General features: G+C 41.1%; 1 protein-coding gene across 1 annotated transcript in view; it reads left to right on the top strand.

Moving 5' to 3' along the window:
• Positions 1-8033: 8033 nt before the first annotated feature.
• NMNAT2 (nicotinamide nucleotide adenylyltransferase 2) overlaps positions 8034-19112 on the top strand; it is a 261763-nt gene continuing 250684 nt past the window's right edge. The window contains exon 1 of the mRNA XM_007937665.2: positions 8034-8118. Within this exon, the coding sequence (XP_007935856.1) occupies positions 8034-8118 (85 nt within the window). The remainder of the gene's footprint in view (positions 8119-19112) is intronic.

The following is a 19112-nucleotide window of genomic DNA, read 5'->3' as shown; positions in this document are numbered from 1 at the left end:
GAAAAAAGGGGGACCAGGTTTGCTGATCTGATAGAGCCTGGTGGAACCCCTGAGACTATGGCCGCTAGCTGCCCTTCAGGTCTGGAATTGGACCCACACCTGTGGCTTCTAGCCAAACAAAAGACAGGCATAAGAGTTTAACATGTACCTGAGGTAGATACACTCCTCAGAGAGAATAGTCGTGGGAGAAAGATGGGCTGTTTATGCACAGGGAGACAGCTCAGCGGGCAGGAGTGCATGGAAGGAAGGAAACAGGGAGGAGGTGACTGTTGGAGGGAGTGGGAGGGGAGCTGTTGCATTCAGGTAAGTTGTGGTCAATATCATGAGACAAAGTGTATGTGAACTGTTGTATGGAAAGTGAATTTGCTCTGTAAATTTTCACCCAAATCACAATTAAAAAAAAAGAAAGAAAGAAAGAAAAGAGTTGATTACTATATCTTATAAGCTGGCCTTGGAATCTTTGCTGAAAGTAACTTCTTTGTTAATATCCTTCTTGATGATTTATTGAATGAAAAGATTGCTGATGCATTCTTAAAGCTATTACCATCTATGATTTGTATTTCCAGAAACGTCTTGACAAACTCATTAGCAGAAACAACCAAACACCTAAAAACAATAGAAACTGTGGGGTTTGATCTAAAGCTGGAAATATGCTTTAAAAATAAAAAGCCCTTTACCCATGTTGTTGTTCTGTGCCATGGAGTCAGACCCAACTCATAGCAACCCCTCCTTGGGTTTCTGAGGCGATATCACAATGGAAGTAGATTGCCCAACCTTCCTTCCCAGGAGTGGCTGGTGGGTCTGAACCGCCAGCCTTCTGGTTAGCAATCAAGTGCCTAAGGCACTACACTACCAGAGCTCCCCATTTACCCATACATAATAGTCTTATTTGATCCTTAAAGCAACCCTGTAAAGTACATGGAACATGTATTAAAGTATCAACATTTTATGGCAAATACTTACAGCTAGTAATTTTTGAGTGTATGTTATCTGCCTAGTTGTAAATGATTTCACAAAAATGTCACATACATATATTTTAGCAAGCTAGAGGTAGGCTCAGTTTCATTCAACAAAACAGAGGCTTTCCCAAAGCCATGTAAGTAGCAAATAGCAGAGCCAGGACTTGCTCCCCATATTTTCAGATTACAATTCCAGAGCCCTCCTTGGGGATATGTGAATTAGAGACAAGCATAAAGAAAGTTACAAGAGTCTACTAGGATCACAACCAATCAATCGAATACACAGAATTCAAACTATTATTTAAGATATAATGTATAAGACTAAAAATATATTTATTGCATTGTATTGCAAATCTATATCTCATTGTTACTCTCTGGGCACTGGGCTGGTAAAAAGGTTTACTCAATTCATCAGCAAATATTTACAGAGTATTATTCTGTGTGAGAATTTGAATTGGACTTTTTTTTTTCTTTCTTTTTATTCGAATTAATTTGTAGAGTTGAGTGAGCATCCCATCATTCCAACAAATTATATTGAATCTTGGTGCCCCTTCCATTTTTCCTGGATAAAGAGGAAGGAAAAACCTGAAGACCTGGTGAGGCAATTCTCAGTCTGTTCAAAGCTCTGCTAAAAACTCCCATTCTCTCACTCCTTTTTAGCTACCATTTATTGACTATGTGCTAGGTGTTCTACATACATTACCTCTAACCTTCACATCCCTGGAGCTTGGTGGACATTCTTATCCTCCTTTTATGAATGTAGTTAGTATGGGAAAGCGAGGAAACAAGGTTAGAGAGTAGCCTTGGGTCAAAAGAAGGGCCTATGAGCAAAACTACTACAATTAGCCTGCACTGGGACTGACTTGATGGCACATAACAACAACAACAACGAGACAAGTTATTTAATTCCTCTGTGCTTTAGTATGCTCATCATTAAAATGGGATAAAATTACACCAACTCATAGAGTTGCTAAGGATGCTAAATGAGTTAACATTTGTAAAGGGCTTAGAATCCCAAGCCTTCTAGTAATACCCAACAAATTTTAGCCATGATTATTAATTGATGTGCACCAGGGCAGAATCTGAGGACCTCTTTTCTTCTCAATACATTTTTTACTCTCTGTGTGACCTCATTCAATCCTGTAACTTTAGATATAAACAATACTGATGACTCCTAAATTTATATCTTCTGTCATACTGATACTTTTCAAACCTAAGTCAACTCATGTCACTCCTCCACTCAAGACACTCCAATGGCTTTCCATATCCTTCAGTGAAAGTGTCAAAACTCTTACCAGCACCCACAAGGCCCTACATGATCTGTCTTCCTTCTCAATCTCATCCTCTACCTCTTTATGCTTTCTTTCTTCCAGCCACAGTGGTGTCCCTGTTGAAGACCCAAGCACTCTTGCTCCTCAGACCCTTTGTTTTCACTGTTCTGCCTGATTTGTTCTTCCCCAGATATTCAAATGACACATTCCTTCACTTCATTCTGGCCCCTGCTCAAATACCATCGTATTAGGAGATGGCACCCCAAACACCTATGATAGTTAAGGTTATGGGTCAACTTAGCTGGGCCTGGTTTTGAGTGGCTGGTTATTCGCCATGATGAGACTGGCAATCAGCTCCATGATGGAATCTACTGTGAGCAGCTGAGTAGCTGCCTTAGAGATGTGGTCTGCTTCTAGTATATATGAAGATGCTTTGAGAAAGGTCTCTGAGCTTTTTAGCACATCTGGATCCTGCATTGGGCCAAGTCTTCATCTCAGTGGCCTGCTATGTTGTCTGCCAATCTTGAGACTATCTGGACTTGAACTAGTGACCTGCCATGTTGCTTGATAATTTTGGGACTGTGTCATTTTATTTGATGGGTTTGTCAGCCTCAGCAGCCAGTAACTGTCTGAGTTAAGAGAAGCCTCTAGGTTTAGTGGGCCAAGAGTAAGAGCAGAGCTGAAGCCCAAGGTCAAGGGGCTTTCACACAGTCCCTGGAGCTAGCACTTTGAACTCAGACTTCTAGCTTCCTAAACTGTAAGAGAATAAATTCCTGTTCATTCAAATCACCCACTTGTGGTATTTCTGTTAGAGTGTGTTTTGGTTACCTAGTACAGCTCTGACAAGAATATACCACAAATGGGATGGCGTTAACAAACAGGAGTTTATTCTCTTACAGTTTAAGAGGCTAGAAGTCCAAGTTCAAAGTGCCAGGCTCTAGGGGGCTGGGTTAAAGCCCCTCAACCTTGGGCTTCAGCTCTGCCTCCTGCTCCTGGCCCACTGGAGCTAGAGGATTTTCTTCACTCAGACAGCTACTGGCTGCTGAGACTGACAAGCCCAAGTTTGACAAGTACAAAGGCACAGTCCTGATGTTACCAAACCACACTGCAGGCCATTAATTCAAGTCCATAGAAAGTCCCAAGGTCAGCAGAGCATGGCAGGCTGCTGAACAACAACACAGCTACATGCAGGGTTCAAACATGCCATAAACTAGAGACCATTCCCAAAGTTGCTTCTTATATACAGGAAGCAGACCACATACCTAAAGCAGCTACTCAGCTGCCCCAGTAGATTCCACTATGGGGAATAACTACATTCAGATGCCCAGCCACTCAACCAGGCCTAGCCAAGTTGACACACAAACTTAACTACCACAGAGTGGCATAAGAAAACCAAAATACACAGATAGATAGGAGGACAGGCTAAACAATTAGGTATGTCTAAATGGGGAGTGTATCCAAGATCATATATAGGGTTGGCAGACAATGGTCCTATAAGTTTATGTGAATGATCAGAATTCCCAGGGGTATAGTAGAGCTGACAAGGGGCAAGGTTATTGCGTGGTCACAGCCAGCTACCCAGAGCGACCGAGTAGTTGATCCTGCGGGCTTGGGACTATAGTCGCAGGGGACATCAAGCTCAATTGGCATAACATACTATACAAAACATTGTTCCACCTACTACTTTGGCGAGTAGCGACTGGGATCTTCAAAGCTAGCAAGCTGCCATCTAGATGCAACAATGGGTCTCTCCTCGTCAAGAAGAAGAAAATCAAAATTAATGGAAACAATCAGTCCTAGAGACTGGTACACCATCCGATCTGCAACCTATACAACTATGAGACCAGAAGAACTAAATGGTGCCCGGCTACCACTGTCATCCACTTGGAAGGGATGTAGGAGATCCTGCATAGAGAGGGAGAACAATGTGGAACAAAACTCAAAATCATTTGGAGGCAAAAAAAAAAAAGAAGAAGAAGAAGGTGGGGACCAGGTTTGCTGGTCCAATAGAGCCTGGTGGAACCACTGAGACTATGGCCCCTAGCTGCCCTGCAGGTCTGGAATTGAAGCCACACCTGTGGTTTCCAGCTAAACAAAGTACAGGCATGTGAATTAAACATTTACCTCAAGTAGACACACGCCCTGGAGAGAACAATCATGGGAGAAGGAAGGGCTGCTTATGCACAGGGAGACAGCTTGTGGGACAGGAGTACATGAGAAAGAAGGACACAGGGAAGAGGTGGCTATGGGGAGAAAGTGGGAGGAGAGCTGTTGCATTGTAAATTTTGGTCAATGACATGAGACAAAGTATATTATGTGAACTGCTGTATGAAAAGTGAATTTACTCTGTAAATCTTCACCCAAATCAAAATAAAATTAAAAAAAAAACCAAAATACCACTTCAAATAAGATTATTTCCCTTTCATTCTTTTCTTCTTATCCTATTTATTTTTCTTTATGGTATCTATTACTGGTATATTTATTCATTTGTTTATGGTCTGTTATCCTCCTCAAAAACATAAACTGTGTTAAAGGAAGGATTTTGCTTTCTTTTACATCACCTAAATCAGTAGAGCCCTGGATCATAGTAGATCCCCAATAAATATTTATTGCTTAACTATAATTATGTTGGGGGCAGTGGTGGTTCAGTAGTAAAATTCTCACCCTCCATGCAGGAAACCAGGCTTTGGTTCCCAGCCAATGAAGCTCATACACAGCCACCACCTGTCTGCCAGCAGAGGGTTATGTGTTGCTATGATTCTGAACAGGTTTCAGCAGAGTTTCCAGACTAAGAAGATTAGGGAAAAAGGCCTAGTGATCTACTTTTGAAAATTAGCCAGGGAAAACATCATTGATCACAACAGTCTGGTCTGTAACCAATCATGAAGATGGCACAGGACCAGACAGTATTTTGTTCCATTGTGCATAGGGCACCATGGGTCTGGGGCCAACTTGACAGCAGTTAACAACAGCATAATTGTGTTAATGACCCAAGGTCATACAGCTAGCAACTGGCAGAGTTTCATACCCAAGTCTGCCTCTCTCTAAAACCCTTGCTCTTTCTATCCCACTAATCTGTCTACCATATAATTTCCAGGAAAGATACAAACCTCATTGTGCATGTATACCAGTTCTTAGGAATCTTGTATTTAAACTAGAAATTTTATGCATATTAGGGTTGATTTACTTTCAGCAAAATTTGACAAATATTTACTGCATAACTACTATATGCTCAAGGATAAGAAACAATGACCAAGTTACTCAAAACTCAAAACCAAACTCACTGCCATCCAGTCGATTCTGACCCATAGCAACCTGCTTTTGGGTTTCTGAGGTGGTAAATCTTTACAGAGGTAGATTGCCCAGTCTTCCTTTTGCAGAGCAGCTGGTGGGTAAGAATTGCCAACCTTCTGGTTAGCAGTCAAATGCCTTAGGCACTGTCACCAGAGCTCTGCCACCAAGTCACTAGTAGGAAGTAAAAATTAATCAAGAATTTTCAAGCCTGAGAAATGTAAATATTTGTACTTCTGGAATTCTGAGTTGAGAATCATTGGCTCTATTTACTATCTCAGAATAGAATACTTGATTTTGTCCTTCGAATACTCTCTTCCCCATCTTTCTCCTCTCAGTCAATGGAACCAACTATCCCCTCATTTGCTTAAGCCAAATTTCTAGATACCTTCCTAGATTTTTCTCTTTCCTCTCTCTAATTCAATCCATCTGTAAAGACAGTAAATTCTATCTGCAAAAGGGACCATCTACTTCTCAACACCACCACCTCCATAAACCCTAGCCCAAGGCTCAAATCCACTTGTTTAGATGACCACCAAGGAGATCTGGTCTCATAGTGCCTAAGGCATTTGACTGCTAACCAGTCAATCTTCCATAAAGATTTACTGCCTCAGAAACCCAGTGAGGGTCACTATGAGTCAGAATCAACTCTGCAGAGGGTGGATGATCACCAAAACCAAAAAACCAAACTCACTGACAGTCAAGTTAATTACAACTCATAGCAACCCCCATTGTGTTTCCAAGGCTGTAAATCTTTACTGAAATAGATTGCCCCACCTTCTTTCTGCAGAGCTGCTGATGGGTTTGAACCCCTGACCTTTGTGTTAGCAGCCAAATACATTATTCACTATACCACCAGAGCTCCTTAGAGGATCACCAGAACTTCCCAAATGCTTTCGATTCCTTCTTTTTCACAGTCCTTTTCCACTTAGCAGCCAGTTTTTTTTTTTTTAAATAAAAATGTAAATTACATGTTACTCCTCTGCTTAAAAGCTTCAATAGCTTCCTACTGCTATTCCACTATAAATTATTCCATTTTAAAAAAAGCATCCAAGCCCTTTATCCCTGTCTACAACCCCTACTTGATCTAACCCTGATCACTTCTCCAGTCGTCTCTCCTAACATTTTTCTCCTTGTTCATACACTGAAACCACACTGGTCTTCTTTCATTTCTATGAGTATACTGAGCCCTTGGTGTTGTGGTGTGCTGTCAAGTCAATTCTTACTTTTGGTGACCCCATGGGACAGAGTAGAACTGCCTTGTAAAGTCTCCTAAGCTGTAATCTTTACAGGAACAAATTATCAGGTCTTTTCAGTGATGGAGCCACTGGTGGGTTTGAACCACTGACCTTTTAGTTAACAGCTGAGTGCTTAACCATTGCATCACCAGGGTGCGTTACTAAGCCTTCACCTATCTTCAAATATTTGTAACAGAAACTCCTTGTCATTTAGCTCTCATGTTAAATGTCATCTCCCCAGAGAGGTCTTTCCTGATTACCCAATTTAAAGTGATCCCCTCTTTTCTAGTCACCCTCTGTTTTATCACCTTATTTTACATTTTGCATTGCCTGTATTGCTATTTGTTATTGTCTATATGCCTTCAATAGAATGTAAACTTGATGAGGACAGGGACTTTATCATCAGGACTGAGAGCAGCATCTAACACATAATGAGCATGAGCACTCAAGAAACACTTGTTGAATGGGCCAATCTTTGGTCAACTTTGGTAGCTTATATAGGAACACACAATAGTTGTCTAATACAGCTTTATTCACCTTGCACCATCCATGTTCTCTCAACCTGGTAACATTGTTTCAATCCACAACAACAATAACCCTCCTGGACCAAGAAAGGATTCAGGTTCACCTATCTCTTGGCAACCCCTAGGTCACAATCTGAACTCAGTTCAATAGTTTGAAATCATCAGAGAAGGGAAAAAAAAGAAAGAAATGAATACCACTAAAATGAACAATTTCTAACTTAAAATGTAATATTGGAAAAAAGAGAAATAAGACAATTCTTAAGATCATGCTTTTTGAAGGGTTGGAAATGTTACAGAAAGTAGATGAGGGTTGCAGAAAAATATTAGAGTGAGGGAGGAAAACTAATTCAAATGGAAGCAAGAGATAGAAACCAAATGTTCATGGATTTGGGCTTGGGTACCACGTCTTGCACTGTAGATAAACACTAAGGAATGGAAGAGTAATGGCATGAAGTGGGATGGGGACAGAGAGAGGGGGGAGTGGGGAACCAGGACGAGCGACGCAAAAGAAGCTAAAAAGAAAACAAACGCAGAAGAGAGAGGAGAGCAATACAAAAGCTACCTCGGATCTTGCCGGGATTGCAAGCGTTAAAGGTAGGCGGGGAGTGACGCGGTTTGCGTCTGGAGCGGCTCCTTGGAGTCCACAGCATCCACCGCCGGAGCCTCGCCTTCCTTTCTCCCTCTGCAGACATACCGAGACACAAAAAAGAGAGGCGACCCCTGGACCAGCGCGAGGGGCCCACACGCACGATGACCGAGACCACGAAAACCCACGTTATCTTGCTAGCCTGCGGCAGCTTCAATCCCATCACTAAAGGGCACATTCAGATGTTCGGTGAGTCCTCCCGCCCACCCCCGGAGGCTGCTTCCGCTCCTCTCCAATCCGCGGCACCTGTGTTTTCCAGGGCGATTGAACAAGAAGGCGTAAGCCCCTCTAGAGCGGTGCCCAGGCTGATCCCGCTGATGGGAAGCCAGCCCCTCTATTCCAGGCTCCGGCGAGGGGAAGCGGAATGCATTTCCGAGCCGTCACTTGCGCGGGCCAGACCTGACTCGCTGGGGGCCAGGGGTGGGGGAGGGGAGGGGCCCGGAGGTGAGTGTCGTTTAGGCAGGGTGGGGGTCAGACGCTCGGGAACTGGAGTGAGGTGGTGCGGCTACTGGGGCAGCGGGAACCCGGTTGGGGTTGTAGGTTGGGGCACCGAGAAGGGAGGAAGGGGTTGGAGGTAGTATGCTGTTTGTTTAGGATAGGCGGAAAGCTCGAAGGAGTTAAAAGATGTTTGTGCCTCGTACACACACACACACATACACACACACACAGACCACCAGTGACAAAAACTAGGGCTTCAAGGAGATTAATTTAGAGCGGCCCAGGCAAACGTCTGGGGCTTGGACCGTGTGTTGCCCGCGAGAGGTGAATGGGGTGGGGGCCCTGTGTTCACCTGGATTTGACTCCTGGGTACCCACAACCTAGGAAGGGGAGGGGGCGGGGCTTTCGCTGCGGGCGGCCCTTCGCGAGCTGGTGTTGATCGATCGCGGCCCAAGTTGGCTGAGGCTCTGCCCAGAGCGGTGATGACACCGGGAGGGCTTGTTGCGTGCGAATGTGTGTACGAGTGTGTGCGTGTGGGGTGGGGGGCGCGCGCATCATCGAGCATTTGTTTCTTGAAAGCTTTGGGGCGTGGAGCGAGAGGGTGCGAGCCAGGGCTCCTGGTTACTAGTTTGGGATCCTGTGGCAGGGGAAAGGTGGTCTGTGACTGTCGGAGATCTCGCATCACGGGTGGGGAAAACTATGCGGCTTCGCTGTTTCTCCGGTAGGACCCAGAGTCGCGGGGGCGTGCGCAGTTAGATTGTAAGGGAGGGATATGGAAGTCACTTTAAATGCAAGAACTGAAGAGAGGTTAGAAGTTGGGGTTCATGTTTTTCCGAGGCTGAGAAAAACGAGAAGGGGAGAGCGAGTGGGCTGGAGATGGATGAGGACCTCGTCGCAGGCCCTGACCTGACAGGCCAACAAGGCGCTATCCAGAAGCGGCGGTGCTGAAACGCAGAGCGCGCTGGAGCTGCCTGCGGACACGTGTTTACCTCGAGCCTGAGGATTACTAGAGCCCTCCAAGCGTGGTTAAATGAAAGCCACACGTATCCGCAAACCTAAAAGGTGTGCTGGAAAGGATCCGTTTGTTAAAAACAAACAAAAACCCTCATTAAAGAATAAAGAACCTCTTTAAGCAAAGAGGAGATCAAGCCCAAAAAAACAAACACACGAACAAACTCACTGCCATCTAGTCAATTCCAACTCATAGTGACCCCTTTGGGTTTCCGAGGCTGCAAATTGTTACGGAAGTAGATTGCCCAGTCTTCCTTCTGTGGAGTGGCTAGTGGGTTTGAACCCACTGGTTCAATCTTCTGGTTAAATGTCTTAGGCACTATGCCACCAGGTGGACAAATTTCCAGAGTCCAAGGAGGGTGACCTCTCTTCCTCACCATACCATCAGCTTTTTGAAGTATTTTATTAGGAGCTAATACCAACTTGGGAGCTCTGGTGGTGTAGTGCCTAAGGCATTTGACTGCTAACCAGAAGGCTGGAGATTCAAACTCACCAGTTCCTCCTTGGAAGGAAGGTTGGGCAATCTACCCCGTAGTGATACTGCCTGGGAAGCCCAAGGAGGGGTCGTTATGAGTCAGATCCAATTCAACGGCAGTAAGTTTGGTTTAGGAGCTCTGGTAGCATAGTGCCTAAGGCACTTGACTGCTAACCAGAAGGCTGGTGGTTCAAACCCACCAGCCACTCCTTGGAAGGAAGATGAGACAATCTACTTCCATAATGATACTGCCTCGGAAACCCAAGGAGGGGTTGCTATAAGTCAAGTCCGACTTGACGGCACATAACAAGTTTGGTTTTGGTTTGGTTTTAGGGGGACTTCACTTTCACATTCTCCTAATTCTGTCTGTCCTCTTCACCATTGTCCTTGTTTTCGTCTCTTTCCAATTTTCTCTAGCCATTTAATGTAATGGTGATATACTTCATTTCTCCACCTTGGCCAGGAAATGATAGGCTTTCCTTTGGAACTCCTTGGCTCTAGGAATCTTTAATGGACCAGCAGATACTTTTCCTTTTTTTCTGGGGCTGAGCCTGTTACTAATTCTGCTTGTTTTGGGTTGCAAAAGTGCACACTTAGATTGAGAATCAGGGAGTCTGTCTCTCAGCTGAAGAGTTTGGTAATGTTGATAAGGGTTTGGTTCAGTTGATACGGACCAGCCACTCTCCCCAGCCTTGAAGACAGAATATAAGTATTATTTGCATCAGAAGAGTTTAGGAATAGGATAGGTGAAGATACGTTTTGACAGTAGTGACTCTGCTTGGTGCTGGAACTGAGTACTAAGGGAAAATGTCAACAGAGCTTTTTGAATGTCCATTAGTTAAGTGCAATCGAGAGAGTGACACAGAAAAAGGACATGGTGTGTGCACTGTGGCTTTAAGGAGTTTACAACCTAATGAAAAATTTAGCCAAAAACATGTGAAACAAAAAAAGAACAGCAACATGAAATACATATTAAACTTTTTTTGGGGTGGTGGTGGGGGTAGGATCTCTTATGTGATTCCTGGAGCTTGTGATAAATTTTTAAATTTATTTTTGTAAAGAAGTTTCTGGTTTACAAAGCCTTTTTATATACGATATGCTAATCATTCCTAATAACAGTTTTACAAGGAGGCCATTATTATCTCTTTTTTATAAATGAGAAACTGATGTTCAGAGGCTATGTGACTTTCTCATGAACCCACATGGAGACTGGCTGGTAGACTAAAGACTTGAACCTTGTATTTTTGATTGCTCTTGCAAGAGGTCTTTGCATCAAAAGCAGAAGGATGTGCTCACTAACCTTCTGATTTTATAATTCCATGAACATTCCATTTTCTTCACATACATACAAACAGATTAGGATTAAATTGGTCATTAACTAAATGAGATTCATAAATGTGCATCTATTTAGATGATTTTGACCATTCCTAAAGCAACCAGTTATGGAAGTCAGTTTCCATGAACTACTACCTCCTTGTAAATGGTTTTTAAATTTTTTTTCCCCAATAATACAGAAATAACTAATGTAATAAAATTATAGAACTTTCTTTATGGTGCCTGAAACTTGTAATAAAATAACAATAACAAAAACAAACACATTTGGAACTTTGAAATTAGAGACTTTGATAGAGCTCCTATGTTTTGAAGTTTAATTGTTTACCACATAAAAAAGAGAAGGACTTTATAAACAAAAAGAGAAGTGGCATTCAAACTGAAGACTCACTGTTCATCTCTGAAAAGCAGCACTTGTATATTTCTTGATATTTGTAAAGCATTTAAGAATGAACATTTCCTTTATAGTCAAAGAGGAGTTGATTTTATTCCTAATGTGGATCTGGAAACACATAGGAAAGAACATTAACATTTGTGATAGAGATATTTGACACCTATATACTCAACACTCAGCTGTAACTGAAATGTTTTCAGAGATACACAAAAGTTTTTGGCAAAGTAAATCCATAAACCAATCGTGTCGTATTTCATGATTCTGCCTTATTACATGAAAAAATAATGTGGAACTAGAAGTTATTTTAGCATGCAAGTTTTTAGCTTTTAAGTATCTAGACATTGTATATTAGTATAACTTCCCTTGCGTTTAAATTATTATATTTGTCAATAAACCAGCAAGTTTAAGTAAAAAAGTAAGAAAGGGACGCTTAGTTTGCCCATAGAAAATAGAGTTGGGAAATTTGATCATAGCAGAAATACATCTGTTTTCTAATGATTATAAAATAACTGAATCTTCCAGTTTTTTTCACATCGAAATATTTTTGCTTTGAGCAATTGCAACTTCTGAAAAATAGTCCCATCTGGTTCTATTCCTCTTACAGAGTAGTGAAGCGGCCCTCTACATGTTGGGGAGTTGTAAATGAAACACTGTTGCTACAGCCAGAAATCATACAGAATAAATTTGAGTTGGTACTAATACATGGAAGGAGGCCTTGTGGTGCAATGGTTAACCACTCAGCTGAGAACCGAAAAATTGGCAGTTTGAATCCACGGAGTGTTTCTGTGGGAGAAAGACCTGGTGATCTGTTTCCATAAAGATTACAATCTAGAAAACTCTATGGGGGTTATGGAAAACAAAAAAAACTATCATACAGTTCTACAATGTCACATGCGGTTGCATGAGTTGAAATAGACTCAATGGCACCTAATAACAACAACTAATACATAGAAAACTGTGAGAGATCAAGAACCTGTTTAACGTATTTCAAATACTTATATAAAAAAGTTATTATGTACAGTTTAGTACTTTATACCTTCACATCACTCTCTCTGTTTTTAATTATAGTTTAAGTGAAAATTTACACAGCAAGTTAGTTTAGCTTTCCATAATTTGTGCACATTTTGTTTCCTGACATTAGTTGCAGTCTCCTTAATGTAACAGCACTGTTCCCAAATTCTTCTCTGGGTTCCATTCTTCCTTCTTTCCTGTCCCTTCCTGCCTTCTGGGCATTGTTATTGGGTAAATACCACTCTCATTTGATCCTGCTCTGTGAGGTAAACCGGATAATATTATCATTCTCTTTTTGCAAATGACAAAGCAGAAGTACAGAATTAAGTCACTGGGTCAAAGTCTTAAGCAAAAGTTACACTTTGTTGTTATTGTTATGTGCCATCAAGTGGGACCTGACTCATAGTGACCCCTTCTTGGGTTTCCGAGGCAGTATTACTACAGAAGTAGATTGCCCCATCTTCCTTCCGAGGCGTGGCTGGTGGGTTTGAACCGCCAGCCTTCTGGTTAGCAGTCAAGTGCCTTAAGCACTAGAGCTAGTTTTCTGGTTCTCTAGATTCTTGCTCATCCAAGATGCCTCTTCTTCATTCTCTTAATTGCATGAACACCTATGAAAGAAAGAATCATCTGAACTTAACTGTCAGGAAAGGATGATGAGAACTTTATGATTTTTTTTTCTGTTGGCAACACAGATCACAACAAAATATATTCAACAAAGATACCTGCTCCCAATGTCTTATGTCTATAAAAGGAAAGATTATTTATTTTTTTAATACTCTTATATTTTCTATTTAACGGTGTTGCTGGAACATTCCTTTTACCTCATAACTTCCTCTTCCCTCTCCACTCTTCTGTTACCCCAACCTATTCATCCTTCAGATTTTAGCTTCAACAGTACTTCCTCAGGTAACCTTCATTGACTCCTAAATTAAGTCTGGTTGCCGTGACATTTGTTCCCACATCACCTTATACTCAATAAGATCTCATTGTATCTTTCATGACTGTTTTCCATTTAGACTGTAAGTTCTGTGATGACAGAAACCATGTCTGTTTTGGTCATTAATACAAAAGTAGTCCCTGACTTACAACATACAGTATTCAAGTTATGAGAACCTCACTTAGGACCATCTGTCTTTTTGTTTGGTGGTTGTTTTTTTTGGTACAACTTTTCATTAGTAATATGTACTACATACAATATTTCAGTGCATAGTTTCCTGAGGTTATAATTCCAGATGTTCAGTCACAGATATTCAAAGATTGGATTTAAAAAGATACTACTAATAAAAGGTAATAATGAAAACTAAAAAAAGGAAAGATATTCAACTTATGTCAGAGTTGTTGGAATAGAACCTCATTGTAATTTGGGGACTACCACCTGTATTTCCTAGTACCTAGCATACTAAGGAGCTCTGGTGGCATAGTGGGTAGGGCATTTGACTACAAACCAGAAGGTTGGCAGTTCAAACCCATCAGCTGCACCATGGGAGGAAGATAGGACAATCTACTTCCATAAAGATTTACAACCTTGGAAACCCAATAGGAGTCACTATGAGTTGGAATAGACTCAATGGCAGTGGGTTTTTGGTTTGCTTTAACATGTAGTAAGCTTTGTATAAAAGTTGTTGAATAAATAAAAATAAATGATGAATAGAATCTTGTTCCTAGTAGAGGAATCATCCGTGTAAGGGCTGAGGTTGTGAAACAGAAAGCTATGGCATATTGGAACAAAGGAAAGTTTGGGATGGCTCAAGAGGGATAAGGATGAAAGATAAGACTGGAGAGGTAGATGGAAGTCTGATGAATTGTAAGTTATGTTAAGGGATTTAGACTTTATCCCAATAACAGTGAGTACATACTGCATTATTTTTAAAGAGTTGGCATAATTATATTTTAAAACTATGATTTAATAAAATTTTGAATATAGATTGGAGAAGGGCAAAAATGGAAGGTGGGAAGGGGTACTAATTAGGCACCTATTTTAGCAATACAGAGTTCAAGCCAGAGAAGTCATTTACCTGGCCCAGGGTGTGTTATTTGGGATGGAATATTTGAAAGTTATTTAGAAGATAAGAGATGAAATTTGGGATTAGATGGGAGGGGAATAGAGAAAGAGTCAAGGGAATAGTGGAGGAGAAGTAGGTTTGGTTTTGGTAGGGAAAGTGAAAATTCATACCTTTACTCTAATGTTTTGGAAATATGTGTTTGAACCAAGGCACTGATGCAAAAGAAGGAAATACCTACATTCAAAGGTTCTTAGCAGTCTGCTGTTGTTGTTGTTATGTGCCCTCCAGTCAGCCCGACTCATAGCAACCCCTCCTTGGGTTTCCCAGGCAGTATCACTACGGAAGTAGGATTGCCCAACCTTCCTTCCGAGGAGTGGCTAGGACACTGAAAGGAAGTCTTGTAATGAAAGCCCCAGTAGATTCCAGTTAGATTATTCAAAGTTCTTCATACAAGAAAGGTATTGAAATTCATTAGCATTATGGAAATAAAAACATAAACAGGATTTAATTTTTTTTTCAGTATGTAGTGGGAGAAAAATTAAATTCCTAAAGTTGATTCATTTTTCATATTGAGGCTGTGAAATCAGGAACAATCAATACAATTCATAAGATCATTTAATAAGTTGCCATCACTGTGATGATGACTGAAATGAAACACTCAAATGGGTGCTTGGGAATCCTAACTGATTGCTAAAGTGAAGGCCCACTAAAAGAAACTCATGGATCACCCATGGTAGTTTCATTAGCAGGAGTTGTGTCTGATCATTACTTTTAAAAGAATGAAAAATAAAATTGAGGCATTTTTGTTCACACAAGCAGGTGGCTTGATTTACTTTCATCTGCTGTTTAGCTTGTTTGAGCCTCATATGGACACATAAAACCATGAGAGGCAAATCTCACATGTAGAATTCATCCCAAACCAAGGAACAGAATATAACCAAGTGGAGGATTGATGTTCTAAGAGTTTTGAAAAGAAGGAATATGCATATTTTAGTTTTTCTTCTACCTTTTGTTTTACTTAATTCTATTCTCTGTTTTTGCAGAAGAAAGATGAAGCAATCTGCATCCATCGAGATTTACAACCTTGGAAACCCAATAGGGGTTGCTATGAGTCAGAATCCACTTGATGGTAGTGGGTTTGATTCTCCATGTGTAAGCCTTTCAGCTTAGGGCTGCCAAGATTAAGAGGCTCATATGCCTTTTCAGAAATAATTGGAATTGTTCTTTAATAGGAATAACCTTTAAGATGTTATGAATCTCAGAAAAACATTTACACTCAAATTTCCAACATTAGAGCAAATTCATTTCCAACATATGAACAGCCTAATGTATGGACCTTTCTGTTTCAGGAAGCTCCTCAGACATAGGAACAAAATGCAAAACTGGATGGATAATATATGTTTTCTGTTATTTTTCTTTTGATAGGGAGTAGTTTTGAAAGTAGTCTATGCATGACTGGAAAAGAGAAAGAAAACAGTTTTGAAAGAATTTCACTAAAAGATTCATAGCCACCAATGCAGTGCTCTGTGTGTAGTAGTTTCTTAATCAATATTTAATTATACTGTGGAATATACACTTTCTAGCAGAGGTCTCGTTCATTTTTCAAGTGTTTTCAAATCATCATGAATTGCTCATAAAGATCCTAAGGACACAAAGAAATGTGTTAAAATTCTTTCAACACCAGTTTTTTCTTACAATATTTAGTATACAAAATTTTGGGTTAAAAACATTTAAAATAATTCCTTTAGATTCTATATAACAGAGTAAGACTTGGAATATATGCATTTTGTGAATAATTACATAACTTATGGATATTTTCCATCTCTCAATATATGTAAATGCAACTTCAGTTTATAAGGAAGAAGCTTTTCATTGCTAGAGGTCTTCCAATTACAAGCATTCAATTGTATGAAATGCATTTGCTTTTTTTGGATACAATTTGGCAGATAGTCTCTGAAGTATTTTAGCTCAGAAAGATGTTCAAAGGCTCACATGGTTTGACCAAAGCCATCCTCCTGATGTTGGCTCCTTCCTCCTTTTGTACATCACAAAAGATATAAATTTATGATACATGAAATCTTCAGCAAAGGCAAATATTATAAGCACTACCAGCATCCTCATCTTCCCAATGATCATCTTAATAATAGAGTTACCTTTTTTGAGCTATAAACTCTTCACACTTTTCCAATTAAACCTATTGCATAATTCTCTTTAGTCTTGGCTGAGTGAGCCATCCGGGAAAATTCTTATAAGTGGGTAAAAGGAGGGAGTAGAAAGGGAACAAGACTCAGAGGCTAATCCGTGAAGTGGACAAAGCTAGATAGCACATTTTCCACTCTTTCCTTGTATTGCCTCTACTTGGGTAGCTATGCTGATACATACTGGTCTCATTTTTGAACATTTATCAGGTGGTAGGAAGGTGGACAAAATATAGCCCTTAGATAAGACTAAATGCTTGTAGATGTATCTTCTTCTGGTTCCTTAGGCCAAAAGCCTTGAACTAATTCTTGATTGTTCTCTCTCTCTCACACACTCCCCACATATGTCAGCAAAATGTTTTTGTATCTATTTTCAAAATATAACTAGAACCCGACCATTTCCCCCTACTACAACCCTGGTACAAGCCATTGTTATTTATCTTTCACATGAATTATTGCAGTAGCTTCTAAACTGGCCTACCTACTTGTATCCTTGACCCCAACATTCAATTCTCAATGAATAAGCCAGAACAATCCTTTTAAAGTGTAAGATCTAAGTCAGATCATATTGCTCCTTTGTTCAAAATCTTCCAAGGCTCCCTACCTTACTCAGAGTAAAAGCCAGAACCGTGATAATGGTCCACAAGGCTCTGTAATTTGTGTCACCCAACACCCCAGCACCTCTCCTACCATCTCACTCTTAGCCAGCTTCACTGACCTCCTTGAGTTGACCTTGGGGTGTCTGCACTGTTGTTCCTGCTGCTTCCTCCACATAGCCCTATATTTAATTCTCTCTCTCCCTTTTAATCATTGCTCAAATGTCACATTCTCCTCAATGTCTACTTGGCAGGTCCTACCTCCTTAACCACCTAATTTAAAACCAGAACTCAAACACCCCCAGTGCAGTTATCTTGCTTTACTTACATCTTTTTCCCTTAGCTCTCATCATCTTTTAACAAAGTATATTATTTATTTATTTGTTATGTTTATTGACTGAAGCTTCTTGAGGTCAAAGTTCTTTGCTTGCTTTGCTGACAGATGTATCTCAGGAACGCAGAACCCAGTGCCTAGAACAAAGAGACGCTCAATAAATGTTTGTTGAATGAACAAATGAATCAAATGACATGTTTACCTACCTCAAGTCTCTCTCTCTTCTTTTTTTGCAGGCAGGAAAGGTAGACACCTGAGAGGACTCAGTGGTGGTAGAGACATTGAATACATGCTTATTGAGTGCTAGGCCTCAGAGTTACAAATATTGACCACACTCCTTCCTATGCCTCAGGGAAATCATCCTTTATACACAAACCCACTGCCGATTAGTAGAATCTGACTCATAGCAACCCCTGCTTGGGTTTCTGAGGTGGTATCACTATGGAAGTATATTGCCCAACCTGCCTTCTGAGGAGTGGCTGGTGGGTTTGAACCGCCATCCTTCTGGTTAGCAGTCAAATGCCTTAGGCACTGCCTCCAGAGCTCCCATCATCCTCTATGTTGTTGTTGTTGTTATATGCCGTCAAGTCCACCCGACTCCTAGCGACCCCTCCTTGGGTTTCTGACGCAGTATCACTACGGAAGTAGATTGCCTCATCTTCCTTCCGAGGAGTGGCTGGTGAGTTTGAACTGCCAGCCTTCTGGTTAGCAGTCAAGTGCCTTAGGCACTATGCTACCAGAAAGATGTTATCTCCCTGGAGATGGGGGAAGGGCTTTCGGGGCAGGCATCAGTAAGAGTCTGAGCTGGGTCTTGAAAGTAGGAGCTGGGGCAGGATGAGAATGATATTGTGATCAGAGAGCAGAGTATGTGTGAAGGCCTGTAACAACAGCACATTGAAAAAAGCTCCATGGAGCTTGCTATATGGCTCGAGTGTGGATGGGACAGGAAGGGCAGGAGATGAGAAAGCCAGAAAACAAGTTGGGAGGGGGTAGTACCAAGGGCTTCAGAGTTTACCTAGCACTTTTAGTGAGCCCTTGAAGGGTAGTGGACAGATGCCAGATATTGGGCTTGCACCCCAAATTTCAGTGTTCCTTTTATTAGCAGTTCATTAGGAATCTGCTACCTGTGATTTTATCTAAACATTTTAAAGCTATTATTTCTGTATTTCTTTTCAACTTTTCATTGTGATTCAAGTGAAAGTTTACAGAACAAATTGGTTTTCCATTCAGTTGTTCATACATGCTTTGTTTTGTGACTTTGAATGCAGTCCCCACAATGTACGAGCACTGTTTCCACTTCCTTCCTATTGTTGTTGTTATGTGCCGTCAAGGCGGACCCGACTCATAGTGACCCCTCCTTGGGTTTCTGAGGCAGTATCACTACAGAAGTA

Source organism: Orycteropus afer, unplaced genomic scaffold (assembly GCF_000298275.1).
Source record: "Orycteropus afer afer isolate SDZICR_OR568_19922 unplaced genomic scaffold, OryAfe1.0 scaffold00043, whole genome shotgun sequence".
NCBI lineage: Eukaryota > Metazoa > Chordata > Mammalia > Tubulidentata > Orycteropodidae > Orycteropus > Orycteropus afer.
Note: the sequence above shows the minus strand (reverse complement) of the source record. Positions and strands in the feature narration are given on the sequence as shown.